This window comes from Eulemur rufifrons, chromosome 9 (genome assembly GCF_041146395.1).
Source record: "Eulemur rufifrons isolate Redbay chromosome 9, OSU_ERuf_1, whole genome shotgun sequence".
Classification (NCBI taxonomy): Eukaryota; Metazoa; Chordata; class Mammalia; order Primates; family Lemuridae; genus Eulemur; species Eulemur rufifrons.
The window spans coordinates 17160029-17175333 of record NC_090991.1 but is presented as its reverse complement, the minus strand read 5'-3'; the positions used below and the strand labels follow the sequence as shown (position 1 = coordinate 17175333).

General features: G+C 36.6%; 1 protein-coding gene across 2 annotated transcripts in view; it reads left to right on the top strand.

The window, feature by feature from the left end:
• The window catches only part of TAOK1 (TAO kinase 1), a 125373-nt gene extending 110068 nt beyond the window's left edge, over window positions 1-15305 (top strand). Inside the window, exons 17-20 of one of the 2 annotated variants that reach the window (XM_069482204.1) lie at window positions 666-905; window positions 4974-5186; window positions 6448-6630; window positions 13757-15305. In XM_069482204.1, coding sequence (XP_069338305.1) covers window positions 666-905; window positions 4974-5186; window positions 6448-6630; window positions 13757-14218 — 1098 coding nt within the window. In that variant the 3' untranslated portion in view covers window positions 14219-15305. Of the gene's footprint in view, window positions 1-665; window positions 906-4973; window positions 5187-6447; window positions 6637-13756 lie in introns of those variants that run through there. The other variant, XM_069482205.1, reaches the window with a different exon arrangement.

Genomic DNA, 15305 nt, shown 5'->3' with positions numbered 1-15305 from the left:
TTCCTTTTACATTATATATGTATGGTGTACTTGTTTTTAGTCTGAAAAAAAGAATTTAAAAAATAACATTTATTGAGCACCATGTGCTAAGTATTCTGAGAACTTTCCGTTTATAAACTCATTTCATCCTCACATTAAATCTGTGAAACAGCTACATTATTATCTGCATTTGAGGGATGATTAAACTGAATCACAGTGAGTTTAAATAACTAACCCAAGTAATCACTGTTGGTAAGTAGCAGAGCCAGAATTTAGACTACAGGCAATCTGACTTTCTGGTGTTCATGTTCATAACTACTACACATAACAGGATAGACTGCATGTAATAGAATTGAATAGTATGCTCTGAAGAAATTCAAAGGATGACTTAGGAGCCCTCTCCAAATATAAAATTAGGAAACAAAAGGAAGATGTTAATCCTCTTGAGATAGATTTGATAATGTCTTAAACTTATGGCAATAAAATAGTGTGAACAAATAGTAAATGAGTATGATAAGAAAATTTGTGCTACTAATTGCCCACTTAAAAGTCAAAGAACCCTAGTATTTATTATGTAGCCATTATTGAATTGGGGGGTTAATTACATCTGTTTCTTGGTTATTCTGTTAAGTTTTTTTCCTGGCATTGTACAGCAGTAAATTATATCTTTGTCTTTTATGGATTAGGAGTTAAATAAAAGGCAGACTCAGAAGGACTTGGAGCATGCCATGCTACTTCGACAGCATGAATCCATGCAAGAACTGGAGTTCCGTCACCTCAACACAATTCAGAAGATGCGCTGTGAGTTGATCAGATTACAGCATCAAACTGAGCTCACTAACCAGCTGGAATACAATAAGCGAAGAGAACGAGAACTAAGACGAAAGCATGTCATGGAAGTACGACAACAGCCTAAGAGTTTGAAGGTACCTTAAGCCTAAGTTTTTTGACAAAGGGGAAAACATAAAAGGTATCCATGTAATCAGGAAAAGTCTAGGCCAGGCGCGGTGGCTCACGCCTGTAATCCTAGCACTCTGGGAGGCTGAGGTGGGAGGATCGCTTGAGCTCAGGAGTTCCAGACCAGCCTGAGCAAGAGCGAGACCTCATCTCTATTTTAAAAATTTAAAAAGGAAAAAAAAAAAGGAAAAGTGTAAGATAGATTGTCTAGTCATAAAGAAATTGAGTAAACTTTTTTGTCTTCATTTTTAGCATCTTTGGTTGATTCTAATGTGAAGTGCCTGTTTCTGCAGACTTTTGCTTATGTATTTTTCATCGAAGTACATAAAAATGGTCAAAACTTTTAACTGTGGGAAGTGCCAGTAAATAAGAATCGAGATTTATATTTTGGCTGGGCACAGTGGCTCACACCTGTAGTCCTAGCACTCTGGAAGGATGAGGCAGGAGGACACCTTGAGCTCTGGAGTTTGAGACCAGCCTAAGCAAGAGTGAGACCTGCTAAAAATAGACTCTCCTAAAAATAGAAAATATTAGCCAAGCGTGGTGGCACTTACCTGTACTCCCAGCTACTTGGAAGGCTGAGGCAGGAGGATCGCTTGAGCCCAGGAGTTTGAGGTTGCAGTGAGCTATGATGATACCATTGTACTCTAGCTGGGCGACAGAGTGAGACTATATCTCCTCCCCCCCCCCAAAAAAAGATTCTTATTTTAAATGTGCCCAAATATCCAATGCTGATATTATATTCTAAATGCCAACATGCTAACTATTTGGCTTTTCTCTGTTGTTCCAAGTAATACAGTTTTGGAATTCTAATTTGCTCTATATGTGATTTGTATAAAATTTAAAAATACGAAAGTGCATTATAAAGTAAAAGGTTTCCCCTCTCTCTGCTTGTTCCTCCTGCCACCTGGTCCATCTCCCTCCACCAAAGTCAACCAGAGTTAACAATTATAAGGAATTTTTAAATTTTATAACTTGTAATAAACATAACAGGAATCTTAATAAACAAAAACCACCCACTGTATAGTCTTGTCGTCAGTGATAGCACTTCACTTGATCTGTGTATGTGTACCCATTTTAAACTTTTACTTACATCCAATAAGGCCCAGGTCCCACAGTATTTCCTATTTAAAGGCTCCCCCACTCCCTACCCAGCTCTTTTTATAAACTATTTGATATTTAAACTATAAAACTGTTCTTGGTTTTACTCTGAATAACTGCTGGAGTAGAGTGAAATTCATTCACAGAGGTAATCTCTGTCAGAATCTAGAAACTATAACACACCCAATGGTATTCTCAATTCCCACCCAACTCCATTCAAACAAGCTGCCCTGAACAAAGTATAGAAATAATGTTAAGATGCTTTACCCTTTCCATGTGAACCTCAGTAAAATTTTACCTTGCTGTGTTTTGAAAACAGCTAATTAACATCATTTACAAAGTAGTTATGTTGACTACCAACATTACCTTACTTATTCAATACTTAGAAAAATTGGAATTCATAATGATTTTTCAGATTCATTTCATTTTTGCGGTAGACAGATATATAATCATTTGGCTTCAGAATAAGCAATTTCTCACCAAAAGACATGTCTGTGAAATTAATTGTGGTTTTAAAGCCAGCGGCACCCAAGAAGGAACCTAACTGAAAACATGTTAGTTTTCTGTAGTCCTACCACAAATCTTGTACGACTGCATTTCTCTGGGGCGTGGGTGCTGGAGAGTTGTTTGGCGTTTAACCCTTCCTTTCTGTTTCTTGTCATTAGAGCCTTTTCAGTTTGAAAGCTTGTAAATAGTAGTCTAATTTTCTCAACTACTAAATAAAAAATGAGGAGAAAATAATGTTTCACTATCATTGACTTTAAATAGACTCTCCTTCTGATGACAAATGAGCTCAAAGGTTTCTTTTAGTAGGGAAGAGAAATCACCATTTTCCTCTCTTTTACGTATATCTCCCTACTTAGTCAATTGGAATAAAACAGACTAGATTTTAACACCAAGTCATCTCATTTCTATTTACCTAAGTAAACCTCTTACTTAAAACCTTCTCCAAAACTTTAAATCTGAGGAGAGGAGACTTCAGCTTAAACACTTATCTATGGTGACTCGGATTTACTGGGGAGAGATGCTATTTCTGTGAATTGGGCTGGGTAAAAATCTACTGCCCACTCTGTTATTTCTTCAGCTGTCATGCAGGTGATGCTTTGTCAGCATTAAATGAGTAGAAATAACTGTAACATATTCATCTTGCTTTCACTTGAGTCAAATATTGAGAGATATACTTTATTCTTGGTTATAAGCATTAATCTTTTGTTGAGGAGAAATTTTTAAGAAATTCTTTTTTCTCATTAGTCTGTGATATGGAATGATTATAGTTTTCTTGGCACAATATTTTAAAAGTAAAAACTTTTAAAATAATCGAGGCTGATACACAGAGGCAGAAGAGAATATCTAAATTTCATTGTTTTGTTTCTGTTTAGAAGCACTTGGAAGAACTTTTAAACCAAACACAGTGTTTAAGAATGGTGCTACTAAGCATAGCTAAAACAAATTTCTTTTTTCTAGCTAGACATTTCTTGACCCCTCACAGAAGAAAAGCGTATTACTAGGACCTAATGCCTCAGTTGGTGGAACATATAGAAAGAAGGTATATTTAATGTAGTACAGTGAGGAAAAAACTTTTTCCTAAGTGAGTGTGTTAAGTTTGGTCATATTTGCATTTGTTGCACACTGAATCAACCAGTAAATACCTGGCAGTCTTTGTATTAAGGTAAAATAATTTTAACTGTAGGTTCTGCCTCAATGTTGTAAATGAATATATTCTCACTTATAGATCAACCAGTATACTTTATAGAAATATGCCTTATTAAAATTTTTTAAAACCTAGTTCATAGAATATAAACACTAAAGCCAAAGGTCTTGTGTCTGTAAACTCAAATTATTTTTATCTGAGAAATGTTTATGTACTGTAGGTCATATCTGTTATCACCCCAAGAAGAGGATTGTCCCTTCCCTTGCCCCCATAACTTTTGTTTGACCTTTGAAAAGTTAGTTAACTTGACTTTCAAGTTTTTGCTTGTGTTGAAGAGTAAATCAGCTGGGTACAGTGGTTCATGCCTGTAATCCTAGCACTCTGGGAGGCTGAGGTGGGAGGATTGCTTGAGCTCAAGAGTTCAAGACCAGCCTGAGCAAGAGTGAGACCCCGTCTCAACTAAAAATAGAAAGAAATTAGCCAAGCAAGTAAAAATAGAAAAAATTAGCCAGACATGGTGGTGTGTGCCTGTAGTCCCAGCTACTCGGGAGGCTGAGGCAGGAGGATAGCTTGAGCCCAGGAGTTTGAGGTTGTTGTGACGCCACTGCACTCTAGCCCAAGCAACAGAGCAAGACTGTGTCTCAAAAAAACAAGAAGAAGAGTAAATCATTACTACATTACTAAGTCTATTTCTACCTGTTTTCTTAAGGAAAAGACAGTTATGATAACAATATTGATGAGTTACAAATAGAGGCTTTCAACTCATCCTCCAGTTTGGTACATAGACTATGTAGTTGGAGTTGAAATTGTCATTTAGAGAAACTGGAGCAAAGTGTTTCAGATAAGGAACAGAATAAATATACTTTGTATTTTGCCTCGAGATCTGATAATATATTTTCTTGCCAGTAAAGTGATTTTATATCTACTATACTCATTCATGAGAAAAAATTTTAATTTTCTGTCATGAATACATAACAGTAATCAAAGCTAATTTTAATATTTAGTCAAATCACCAAACTTAGTGAAATAACAAATACTGCTTGAAATCCTGTTATAAATGGGGTTAGTTATGTTTTAAATGAGAGTTTTTGTTAGAAAAATGCATAGAATCCAATCAGTGATTTGGCTCAATACCCAAGTGCAAAAGTACCGGCAACCTTATGATCTGACCTTTTTGGTTTTCCTTCCCCTTTTTCCTAATAGCCTTTATTTCCATGTAAGTAAACATAAGGTATACCAAGTGCCATATGTTACATCTTATATACATCTATTTTTTTCTTCCCAGTCTAAAGAACTCCAAATAAAAAAGCAGTTTCAGGATACTTGCAAAATCCAAACAAGACAGTACAAAGCATTAAGGAATCACCTATTGGAGACTACACCAAAGAGTGAGCACAAAGCTGTTCTGAAACGGCTAAAAGAGGAGCAGACCCGGAAGTTAGCCATCTTGGCTGAGCAGTATGATCACAGCATTAACGAAATGCTCTCCACACAAGCCGTGAGTTCTCTTTGTTTAAGCAAAACAAATTTACTAGACCCTTTTCTTCCACCACTTGAATGAAATCCCAGCAGTTAAAATATTAGTTGGAAATAATACTCTCCTGCAGCTTGGAAAATAGTGATATGGTGGTTTATATTCTTCCTGCTCTCAACATTGTTTGAAAATGTCATGATGCATGTGAATTCTCATTGATACATTTACACATGAGGTTCTGAATAGGCTTCCTGCCAACACAGATCCCAACAGCTTATTGAGATTGGAGGAGCAGCTTTGGTAAACAGTAGGCAAAAAGTAGTACTGTATTGGGAATCCAAATGGTCGCATTTTAGTGCAAATACAAAATATTTTCTATATAAGAGCTTTGTAAACTTGTTTCTTAAAGGGTCATATAATACATATTTTAGGCTTTGCAGGCCAGGAAGCAAAATTAAGGATACTATGTGGGTAACAATATAACCATTTAAAAGGTCGCCATTTCAAGGCCAGGTACAGTGGTTCATGCCTGTAATCCTAGCACTCTGGGAGGCTGAGGCGGGAGGATCACTTGAGGCCAGGAGTTTGAGACCTGCCTGGGCAATAGCGAGATCCCATCTCTACAAAAAATAGAGACTGGGCATGGTGGCATATGCTTATAGTCCCAGCTACTCAGGAGGCTGAGGCAAGAGGAGCACTTGAGCCTAGGAGTTTGAGGTTTCAGGGAGCTATAGTGATACCACTGCATTCTAGCACAGGCAACAGAGTGAGACCCTGTTTCAAAAAAAATAAAAAAATAAATAGAATGTAACCATTTCAGAATGAAAAAAACATTCTTAGCTAGTGGGCTGTGAAAAAGCAAGATAAAACAGGCAGCTGCCCAGATTTGGTCTGTAGGCTATAGTTTGCTAGTCTTTCTTGTGTAGTTATTTCCATTAGGGAGGAAGAGATTCAGAGTTTTATTTTTATTTTTTTATTATTTTTTTTCCAGAAGCTGTCTACACAGAGATTCAGAGTTTTGTATCACCTAATCAGATTCTAGGTTTTTCTTAAGAAAAATGTGGTTATTTAGGAATCCTCCAAATAAATTATAATAGCTTTATCTCCATAAAGCTATTATTGGTTCCTGTGCCTTTCTTTCTCAGTGATGTCTACTGCAAGATACAAGAGAGAACAATTGTGTAACCTACAAAAGAGTAGTCTGTCTTCTATCATTCATCCTCCTTCCCATAGATCATGAATAGATAGCTCACAGTAGGGTATATCTGTTTTCTTTCTCTCTCAGCTGCGTTTGGATGAAGCACAGGAAGCAGAGTGCCAGGTTTTGAAGATGCAGCTGCAGCAGGAACTGGAGCTGTTGAATGCATATCAGAGCAAAATCAAGATGCAAGCTGAGGCACAACATGATCGAGAGCTTCGGGAGCTTGAGCAGAGAGTCTCCCTCCGCAGGGCACTCTTAGAACAAAAGGTATAAATAATAGAAGGAAGATGACTGTTCTCGTATTTACTTTTATCAAAAGCATTTTATAAATATATTTTCATGTTGACAGAGGTCACATTAGATTTCTTTCACAATTACCATATTTCCTTAATTCCAGTTGTGATAGTAGTAGTTTTCTTTAAAATTGTTGATTCATTAATGACTCTTATAATTAATGAGTTCCAAAAATCAAGGGAATATAATCAAGTAGTAATTACTAGAGAAAGGATATGTTGTATGTGAGGACAGTCAGTTCAGTCACAGTCGCAGCTCTAGATCCATGTTCCTCACTTCTTTTGTGTACCTAGCTCTACCTGGGAGGTTGGAGAAAGACTTGAATAGTGAAGAAAAAGAACTGCATTCATTCCCTGAGAGAGGCAGGGACAAAGGATCAGGAATATATACTTTACTCATACATCCTTGGCCTGAACTATTTAGATTGGTGGAAGATTACTGAGGGACAGAAGGTAAAACCAGTTCCGCAAAGGTGAGAAGTCAGGCTGGAAAATGTTACTTCTAGATCCATTTTTACTTTTCCTGACTGATGCTTTGTCGGATATATTAGAGAATAGAACTAGAATCCCCAAATTCATTTCCATTCCTTTAGGGTACTTCGTTCGTGTGTATGTGTGTGTGTGTGTGTGTGTGTGTGTGTATTGGTGTTGGGGAAAGGTTGATGGACAGTGATTTTGAGGGTTAAAGAGAGGAAAGGCATTTGTTGTGAGAAGTGGTAGATTATCAGTTGTATTCAGGATTCAGAACTATGTTCCAAAATTCCTGAATCACAAATTCCCAACAGCTTGTATAGTCTTAGGTATGTCAGGCATTATTATTATCATTAATACTTGCCTAATGGTCTTCCTAAAGTTGTCATTATTTTTGCACCATAGGCCTATAGATTTTCCTCTATTTCCTATAGTCATAAAAATAGAATGCCTTGTTAAATTAAAAAACGTATCTTTTAAAAAACCACCTAAATAATATGTTACTATTTCCCTGGCCAGAGGTGTCTATTACTGGTTTCTTTGAGAGATACTTACTTCTAAAAATTATCTCATTATGTTTCTCATTCAAGACGGGAAGGATAAAACATATAAATTTTGAAAAATCTAGTTTATTTTATACACAGATATTCTAAATCTGTTTCATTCCAACTCTCTTATTTAAAATTCAGTCTAGGCTGGGCCTGGTGGCTCACGCCTGTAATCCTAGCACGTTAGGAGGCCAAGGCAGGAGGATCTCTTGAGGCCAGGAGTTCAAGACCAACCTGAACAACATAGTGAGACCCCATCTCTACAAAAAATTTAAAAATTAGCTTGGCGTGGTAGCACATACCTATAGTCCCAGCTACTCAGGAGGCTGAGACTTGAGGATCACTTGAGCCTGGGACTTTGAGGTTGCAGTGAGCTATGATACCTATGCACTTTAACCCAGGCAACAAAGCAAGACCCTCCCTGTCTCAAAAAAAAAACAAAAAACAAATAAATTAAGAAGTAAAATTTAATTCACTCTAAAGCTCTGTCTCTTATGCTTTGACATTATCACTAAAAGGAAAACTCCCTGTAGTATTTTAGCAATAGTGTTGTGAGAGAAATATTGATATTATTAAAGTACTGTTGTAATTTTAGCTCCACCTAGTGGTTCAGAGTTAAGCAGTGCTAATTAGCATGTTAGGTACAGTCTTATTTCAATATATGAACCAAAGCTTACATGTTATGCAAAGCCTAATAAAACATGGGAATAAAATCAGTATTCATTGATGAAGGTGCAGTGGCATTCTTATACATTGCTAAAACATCTTTGAAAGCCACTGAGAGTTGTATCTTGAGCCTTGGAAATGTTAAGTATTCAAAACATTGAGCATTTATTCTAAGGAAAATAAATCCAAAATACAGGAAAAACAGTATCCATAAATGTATTAATTATAACATACTTTAAAACAACCTAACCATCTAAAATAGATGGTTTATAATTAAGGAAACATGCGCAAACCACTAATAAAATCTTATTCAGCCGTTTAAACGATGGCTGCAAAAGCAGTATCAATATGGAAAAATATGGGGTGTTGAATAAAATAAAAAAGACAAATTGTACTTAAAATGAATTGAAGTAATGTTTAGTAATGGCTACATTAATATAATACGTTGATTCTTTTTCCTTTTAAAAATGTGGTTTCTATTCATTTCATAATGGAAAGATGTATATAATTATTTAGTATTTAAAAAATAAACAATGGTAATGAATAATAAATCTCAGTGCTTTGAGCTGTTACTTGGTTTTTAGGGCTAATTTCAGGTGAAGTACATTACTACAAGGCAGGCTGGGGTCAATTGGCAATAACCAAAATCATGTACCCTCTCTACAAAAACTGAAAAATCTTAATAGCTGTATTTTCTGCACTTTGTGCTTACTGGTTGTACAGATAAGAAATGGGATTTTCTTATCAATCTGAAATAAATAGAATTGGAACCAGGGTGAATATCTAGATGAACAAAATAGTTCTGTTTGAAGATTCCTGTCAGCCTCTGAGTGAACCAAATACTATCCGTTTAGGTTGAGACACCAGTAAAGTGAGCTTCGTGTGTACATGAAGTCTTGTTTCAACTTTCCTCGTCTTTCATTTACATTGAATTTTTGGCTAGGTAACTATTAATGTTCAATTCTATGTGAATTTTATACATATATAAAAAGTAGTAGTATTCCCAAAACGAGCTTTTTTTGTTTTATCATCTCATTTAATTTTCTCTCAATATTTCACATAGTATCAACATCATGGTTGATAGTGTTTTTAGGTGAGAATTAACATTTGGAACATCTTACGCGACTTTTCTTTATGGAAATGAAAATATTCACTCAAAAAGATCACATTTGGTTTCAAAGAATACAGTTTAGGAGAGCCTGCCCAAAATTTTAATTATGGTAATTGTTACATGCTCAGTGAAACCACTTTCCCGATTTGTAATAATAAATAACGTGTTTTACAAGAAATAAGGATTAACGCAACCTATCACAAACTTCAGTTTTGATTTTATTTAATTGAAAAGATTCCTTGGTTTTTTACATGACAAAATTTAGCAGCAAACAGAATTGAAGCAATACTTATTATGAAATGTTGATAAGAATTAATGTGTTTAGGCTGGGCGCGGTGGCTCACGCCTGTAATCCTAGCACTCTGGGAGGCCGAGGTGGGCGGATCGTTTGAGCTCAGGAGTTCGAGACCAGCCTGAGCAAGAGCGAGACCCCACCTCTACTAAAAATAGAAAGAAATTATATGGACAGCTAAAAATATATATAGAAAAAAATTAGCCGGGCATGGTGGCGCATGCCTGTAGTCCCAGCTACTCGGGAGGCTGAGACAGGAGGATCGCTTGAGCTCAGGAGTTTGAGGTTGCTGTGAGCTAGGCTGACGCCACGGCACTCACTCTAGCCTGGGCAACAGAGTGAGACTCTGTCTCAAAAAAAAAAAAAAAAAAAAGAATTAATGTGTTTAATTTTTTATCATAAGTTCCCTTCAGTAATATGCAAGGAATTCAGATCCATTACATGCTGAGCACAATACCTGTTAAAAAAAATATTTTTAGTGAATGAACTTTTGACATTTTTATGTATAAAATATTTAAAAGAAAATTTTAAGTTCTTGAGTCCTTAGAGATTTGTAAATTTAATTCTATATGAATTGGATATTTTATATGTAGGTATTAAAATAATGGGATGTTTATTTTACAAATAAATAATTTTTTAATTTTATTTATTTATTTGCATCCCTGAGGCAGGTTAAAACAATTTTTTAAAGCTTGACAGATACAGAGAATCATAAATAGAAAATTGTCTTTAATTCCACCACTCAGAAATCACCACAATTAACAATTTGGTGTTTTTTCCTCAGAAGAATAATTCATGTTTTTTTTTTTTTTTTTTTTTTTTGAGACAGAGTCTCACTCTGTTGCCCAGGCTAGAGTGCCGTGGCGTCAGCCTAGCTCACAGCAACCTCAAACTCCTGAGCTCAAGCGATCCTCCTGTCTCAGCCTCCCGAGTAGCTGGGACTACAGGCATGCGCCACCATGCCCGGCTAATTTTTTCTATATATATTTTTAGCTGTCCATATAATTTCTTTCTATTTTTAGTAGAGATGGGGTCTCGCTCTTGCTCAGGCTGGTCTCGAACTCCTGAGCTCAAACGATCCGCCCACCTCGGCCTCCCAGAGTGCTAGGATTACAGGCGTGAGCCACCACGCCCGGCCCATAATTCATGTTTAATCTAAGTCCTTCAACCTTCACATAAAATGTCTTCCTAAACCTCTTTTACAACACTCGAATACTTATAATAATAATCTTCAAACTCTTCTCATTCTAGTCCATTCTGGCCTGTTTATAATTTTCCAAAGACTTCTTATTTTATTGTTTCTCCATGCCTTTGCACATTTCCTTGTGTTCCTGGTTAACTACTCCTCCTTCAGAATCCAGTCTCTATATCATCTCCTTTGAAACTTCTGTGCACCATATTCCCTCCCTTATAAAGTGAATCACTCTATACTTTTGTATTTCTGCTGTACTTTATAGACATGTTATTATACCTTACCACAGTCCTTGAGAATTTTTTATTTGTATGTGCTTCCCATGCTAAAATGTGTATTTTTTAAAGGACATTTAAAAAAATTGATAATTAAAAACTAAATGTGTTTGTTCCTGCACTTTGTGGCTCATGCCTGTAATCCCAGCACTTTGGCAGGCTGAGGCTAGAGTATCACTTGAGCGCAGGAATTTGAGACTGTGGTAAGCTATGATGGCACCACTCACTGCACTCCAGCATGGATGTCCGCGCATGACCCTGCTTCAAAAAATAAAATTAAATAAATAAACATGTTTTTTGAGCTAGATTTCTGCAGAGAGCAATGACTTAATGCACCTTTACAAATTTTCTTTATTTCCTACTTTAAAAAACATTTTACCATGGAAAATTTCTAACATATGCAGAAGTAGGGAGAACAGTACAATGAAATCCCTAAGTACTTATCATCCAACTTCAAAAATTTTGCTAATTTTTTTCTCATCTGTTCCTCACCCCTTTCACACCCACATCTTTTGTCTATAATTTGTTTTTAATGCAAATCCCAGTATAGCATCATTTCACTCGTAACATAACCATAATTCAATTGTGATTTCTAACAAAATTAGTAATTATTTTTTAGTCCATTTCTAAATTTCCCCTATGATCTCAAAAATGTCTTCTTTACAGTTGGTTTATTGGATTGGACTCAAACAAGGTCCAGACATTGCATTTGGTTGTCTTTTTTTTTTTTTTTTTTTTTTTGTGAGACAGAGTCTCGCTCTGTTGCCCGGGCTAGAGTGCCATGGTGTAAGTCTAGCTCACAGCAACCTCAAACTCCTGGGCTCAAGCAATCCTTCTGCCTCAGCCTCCGGAGTAGCTGGGACTACAGGCATGTGCCACCATGCCCGGCTAATGTTTTTTTCTATATAGATTTTTAGCTGTCCAGCTAATTTCTTTCTATTTTTAGTAGAGACGGGGTCTCGCTCTTGCTCAGGCTGGTCTCGAACTCCTGACCTCGAGTGATCCTCCCACATCGGCCTCCCAGAGTGTTAGGATTACAGTTGCGGTGGCTCATGCCTGGCCAGTTAATTGTCTTTTAAGTATTTTACTCTATAATAGTGTACTCCCCTTCTTTGAAATTGTAAATTGGATCATTTGCCCCAGAAATTTGCACATTCTGGATTTGGCTGATTGCATCTTTGTGATATCATTTCATATTTTCCTCTCTCCTCTAGTTCCTATTTCCTGTAAACTGGTAGTTAGATCCAGAGGTGTGATTATATTTAGGTTCGATTTTTTTAAGTTTTTTATGAGAATTTTTCATAAGGATTACCGTGTATTTCCTTTGGCTTCACATTAAGAGATATATAATGTCTAGTTGTCCTACTTTTAAGTGTTACTAATGTTGATCCATGGGTTCAGGTATTGTTAAAATGACCGTCCATAAAAAAAGTTCTCCAACTGTTTTTTATTGACTTCATTTATTATGTATTTTTCTATATAATTTTTTTATATATACAATCAACTGTATTCATTTGTAATGCCTTCCAGTTTTCTAGAACTGATTGTGATAGCCACCCAACTGCTAATTTCTAGGTATAAATCATCTCCTAACTTTTAATGAAGTTATCATGCCTTTTTATTTTTCACTTAAGGATTTGGTACATCTGGAATATATTTTGGTATACAGTGTTAAGATGGGCTTCCATTTCTATTTCCTTTGAGATAGTTGGCCAGTTATGCTATTATTTGTTTAAAAATTCATCTTTTTCCCACTGAATTAACCACAGTTTTGTACTGAGGTAAAGATCTACAGATTGGGCCAGTTGCAGTGGCTCACGTCTGTAATCCTAGCACTCTAGGAGGCAAGGGAGGAGGATTACTTAAGGTCAGGAGTTCAAGACCAGCCTGAGCAAGTGCAAGAACAAGAACCCCATCTCTACTAAAAATAGAAAAAATTAGCTGGGTGTGGTGGCACTTGCCTCTAGTCCCAGCTACTTAGGAGTCTAAGGCAGGAGGATCGCTTGAGCCAAGAGTTTGAGGTTGCAGTGAGCTATGATGATGCCACTGTACTCTAGCCAGAGCAACAGAGTGAGACTCTGTCTCAAAGGAAAAAAAAAAAGACCTACAAATTGGGATATTCATTATATTTCTGTTTTATTAATCTATTTGTCTATTCCTACACCAATATTTATTTTATTAGAGTGACATGATATGTCTGATATCTGATAATATTGATTTCCCTTCACCCTTTTTCATTTTCCAACACTTTTTATCTAATTGATTTAGCAGCCATTGATGATAATTGCCTTGATTTATTATTTCAATAGAGTTTATTACCTTTGCTTTTTACCTAGAGTTTATTACTCTATTATTTCAATAGTTTATTACCTTGATTTTACACATTTTAAAAATATAAATTATACTGATTCTTACGGTACATCTATTTTGATTTTTAAATGTATATCCACAAAATAGCCACCTCAAAGCTGAGTAATTATTGCTTCCTAAATTTTAGATTTTTAAAAAATAAATTGGCTTTCTTTTTGCTTCCTTCATCCAACAGATTGAAGAAGAGATGTTGGCTTTGCAGAATGAACGCACAGAACGAATACGAAGCCTGCTCGAGCGTCAAGCCAGAGAAATTGAAGCTTTTGACTCTGAAAGCATGAGACTAGGTTTTAGTAACATGGTCCTTTCTAATCTCTCCCCTGAGGCATTCAGCCACAGCTACCCGGGAGCTTCTGGTTGGTCTCACAATCCTACTGGGGGTCCAGGACCTCACTGGGGTCATCCCATGGGTGGTCCACCACAAGCTTGGGGCCATCCAATGCAAGGTGGACCCCAGCCATGGGGTCACCCCTCGGGGCCAATGCAAGGGGTACCTCGAGGTAGCAGTATGGGAGTCCGCAATAGCCCCCAGGCTCTAAGGCGGACAGCTTCTGGGGGACGGACAGAGCAGGGCATGAGCAGAAGCACGAGTGTCACTTCACAAATATCCAATGGGTCACACATGTCTTATACATAACTTAATAATTGAGAGTGGCAATTCCGCTGGAGCTGTCTGCCAAAAGAAACTGCCTACAGACATCGTCACAGCAGCCTCCTCACTTGGGTACTACAGTGTGGAAGCTGAGTGCATATGGTATATTTTATTCATTTTTGTAAAGCGTTCTGTTTTGTGTTTACTAATTGGGATGTCATAGTATTTGGCTGCCGGGTTTTTTTTGTTTTTTTTTTAACTTTTGGGGAAATTTTGAAAAGTGGAATTGATATTAAAAATATGCGTGTGTGTGCATATATATATATATATATATATGCGCACACACACACATATATATATCTTATGCATGTGGTAAAAAGAAATTGGCTAGATAGGGGGTATTTTCTGAATACTGCAAAAATAAAATGCAGCAAAGTGGCTTGAGTCATCACTTTTGAGTGTGTATATCCTAAGAAGTTTGTGAAAAAATCAAAAGCCTTTCTCCATATCCCAAATTCTTATGAGCCACCCACAGCAGGCAGCATATGCTGAAATAAGTTATTTTTGGAACACACCTCTGCATCCTCTCACTAATGTGTTTTTTCAATTAAATTGGTCTGACTTCTCAGCCTCATTTGAAGTAAAAAAAAAAGAAGAAGAAATCCATGAGCACTAAAGGATTGCATTGACTTTTTCAGAGGGTAGAAAACAACTCAGTTTTTTTCCTGAATGAATCATAGGTTTGTCAGTGATTTTTGTCCATTCAATTGTGCCTTCTTTGTGTCACGGTGAGATGGGGGTGCTTGAGGAGATCACAAGTTGTGTGGGGATTGCATAACAAACCTGTGAGCCTTCAGTGGGGAAAACCAGAAGGGTAAGAGGGGCCCCTGAAAGTTCATACGATGAGTATATCCAGCAGCATAGTGAGGGGAGATAAAGCCTACATATCCTGATGTTTTGTTGCTTGTACTGTGATATCTCATCCTAGCTAAGCTTTATAACTCCCAAGACCCCAAACAGTACTTTTACTTTGTTTGTACAAAGACGTAGCCAATACAAATCAAATGCCAGAGGTATTTGAATGATGCCATATTTGCAAAATGCCATCTATTGAGACTTCTCATCACACTAC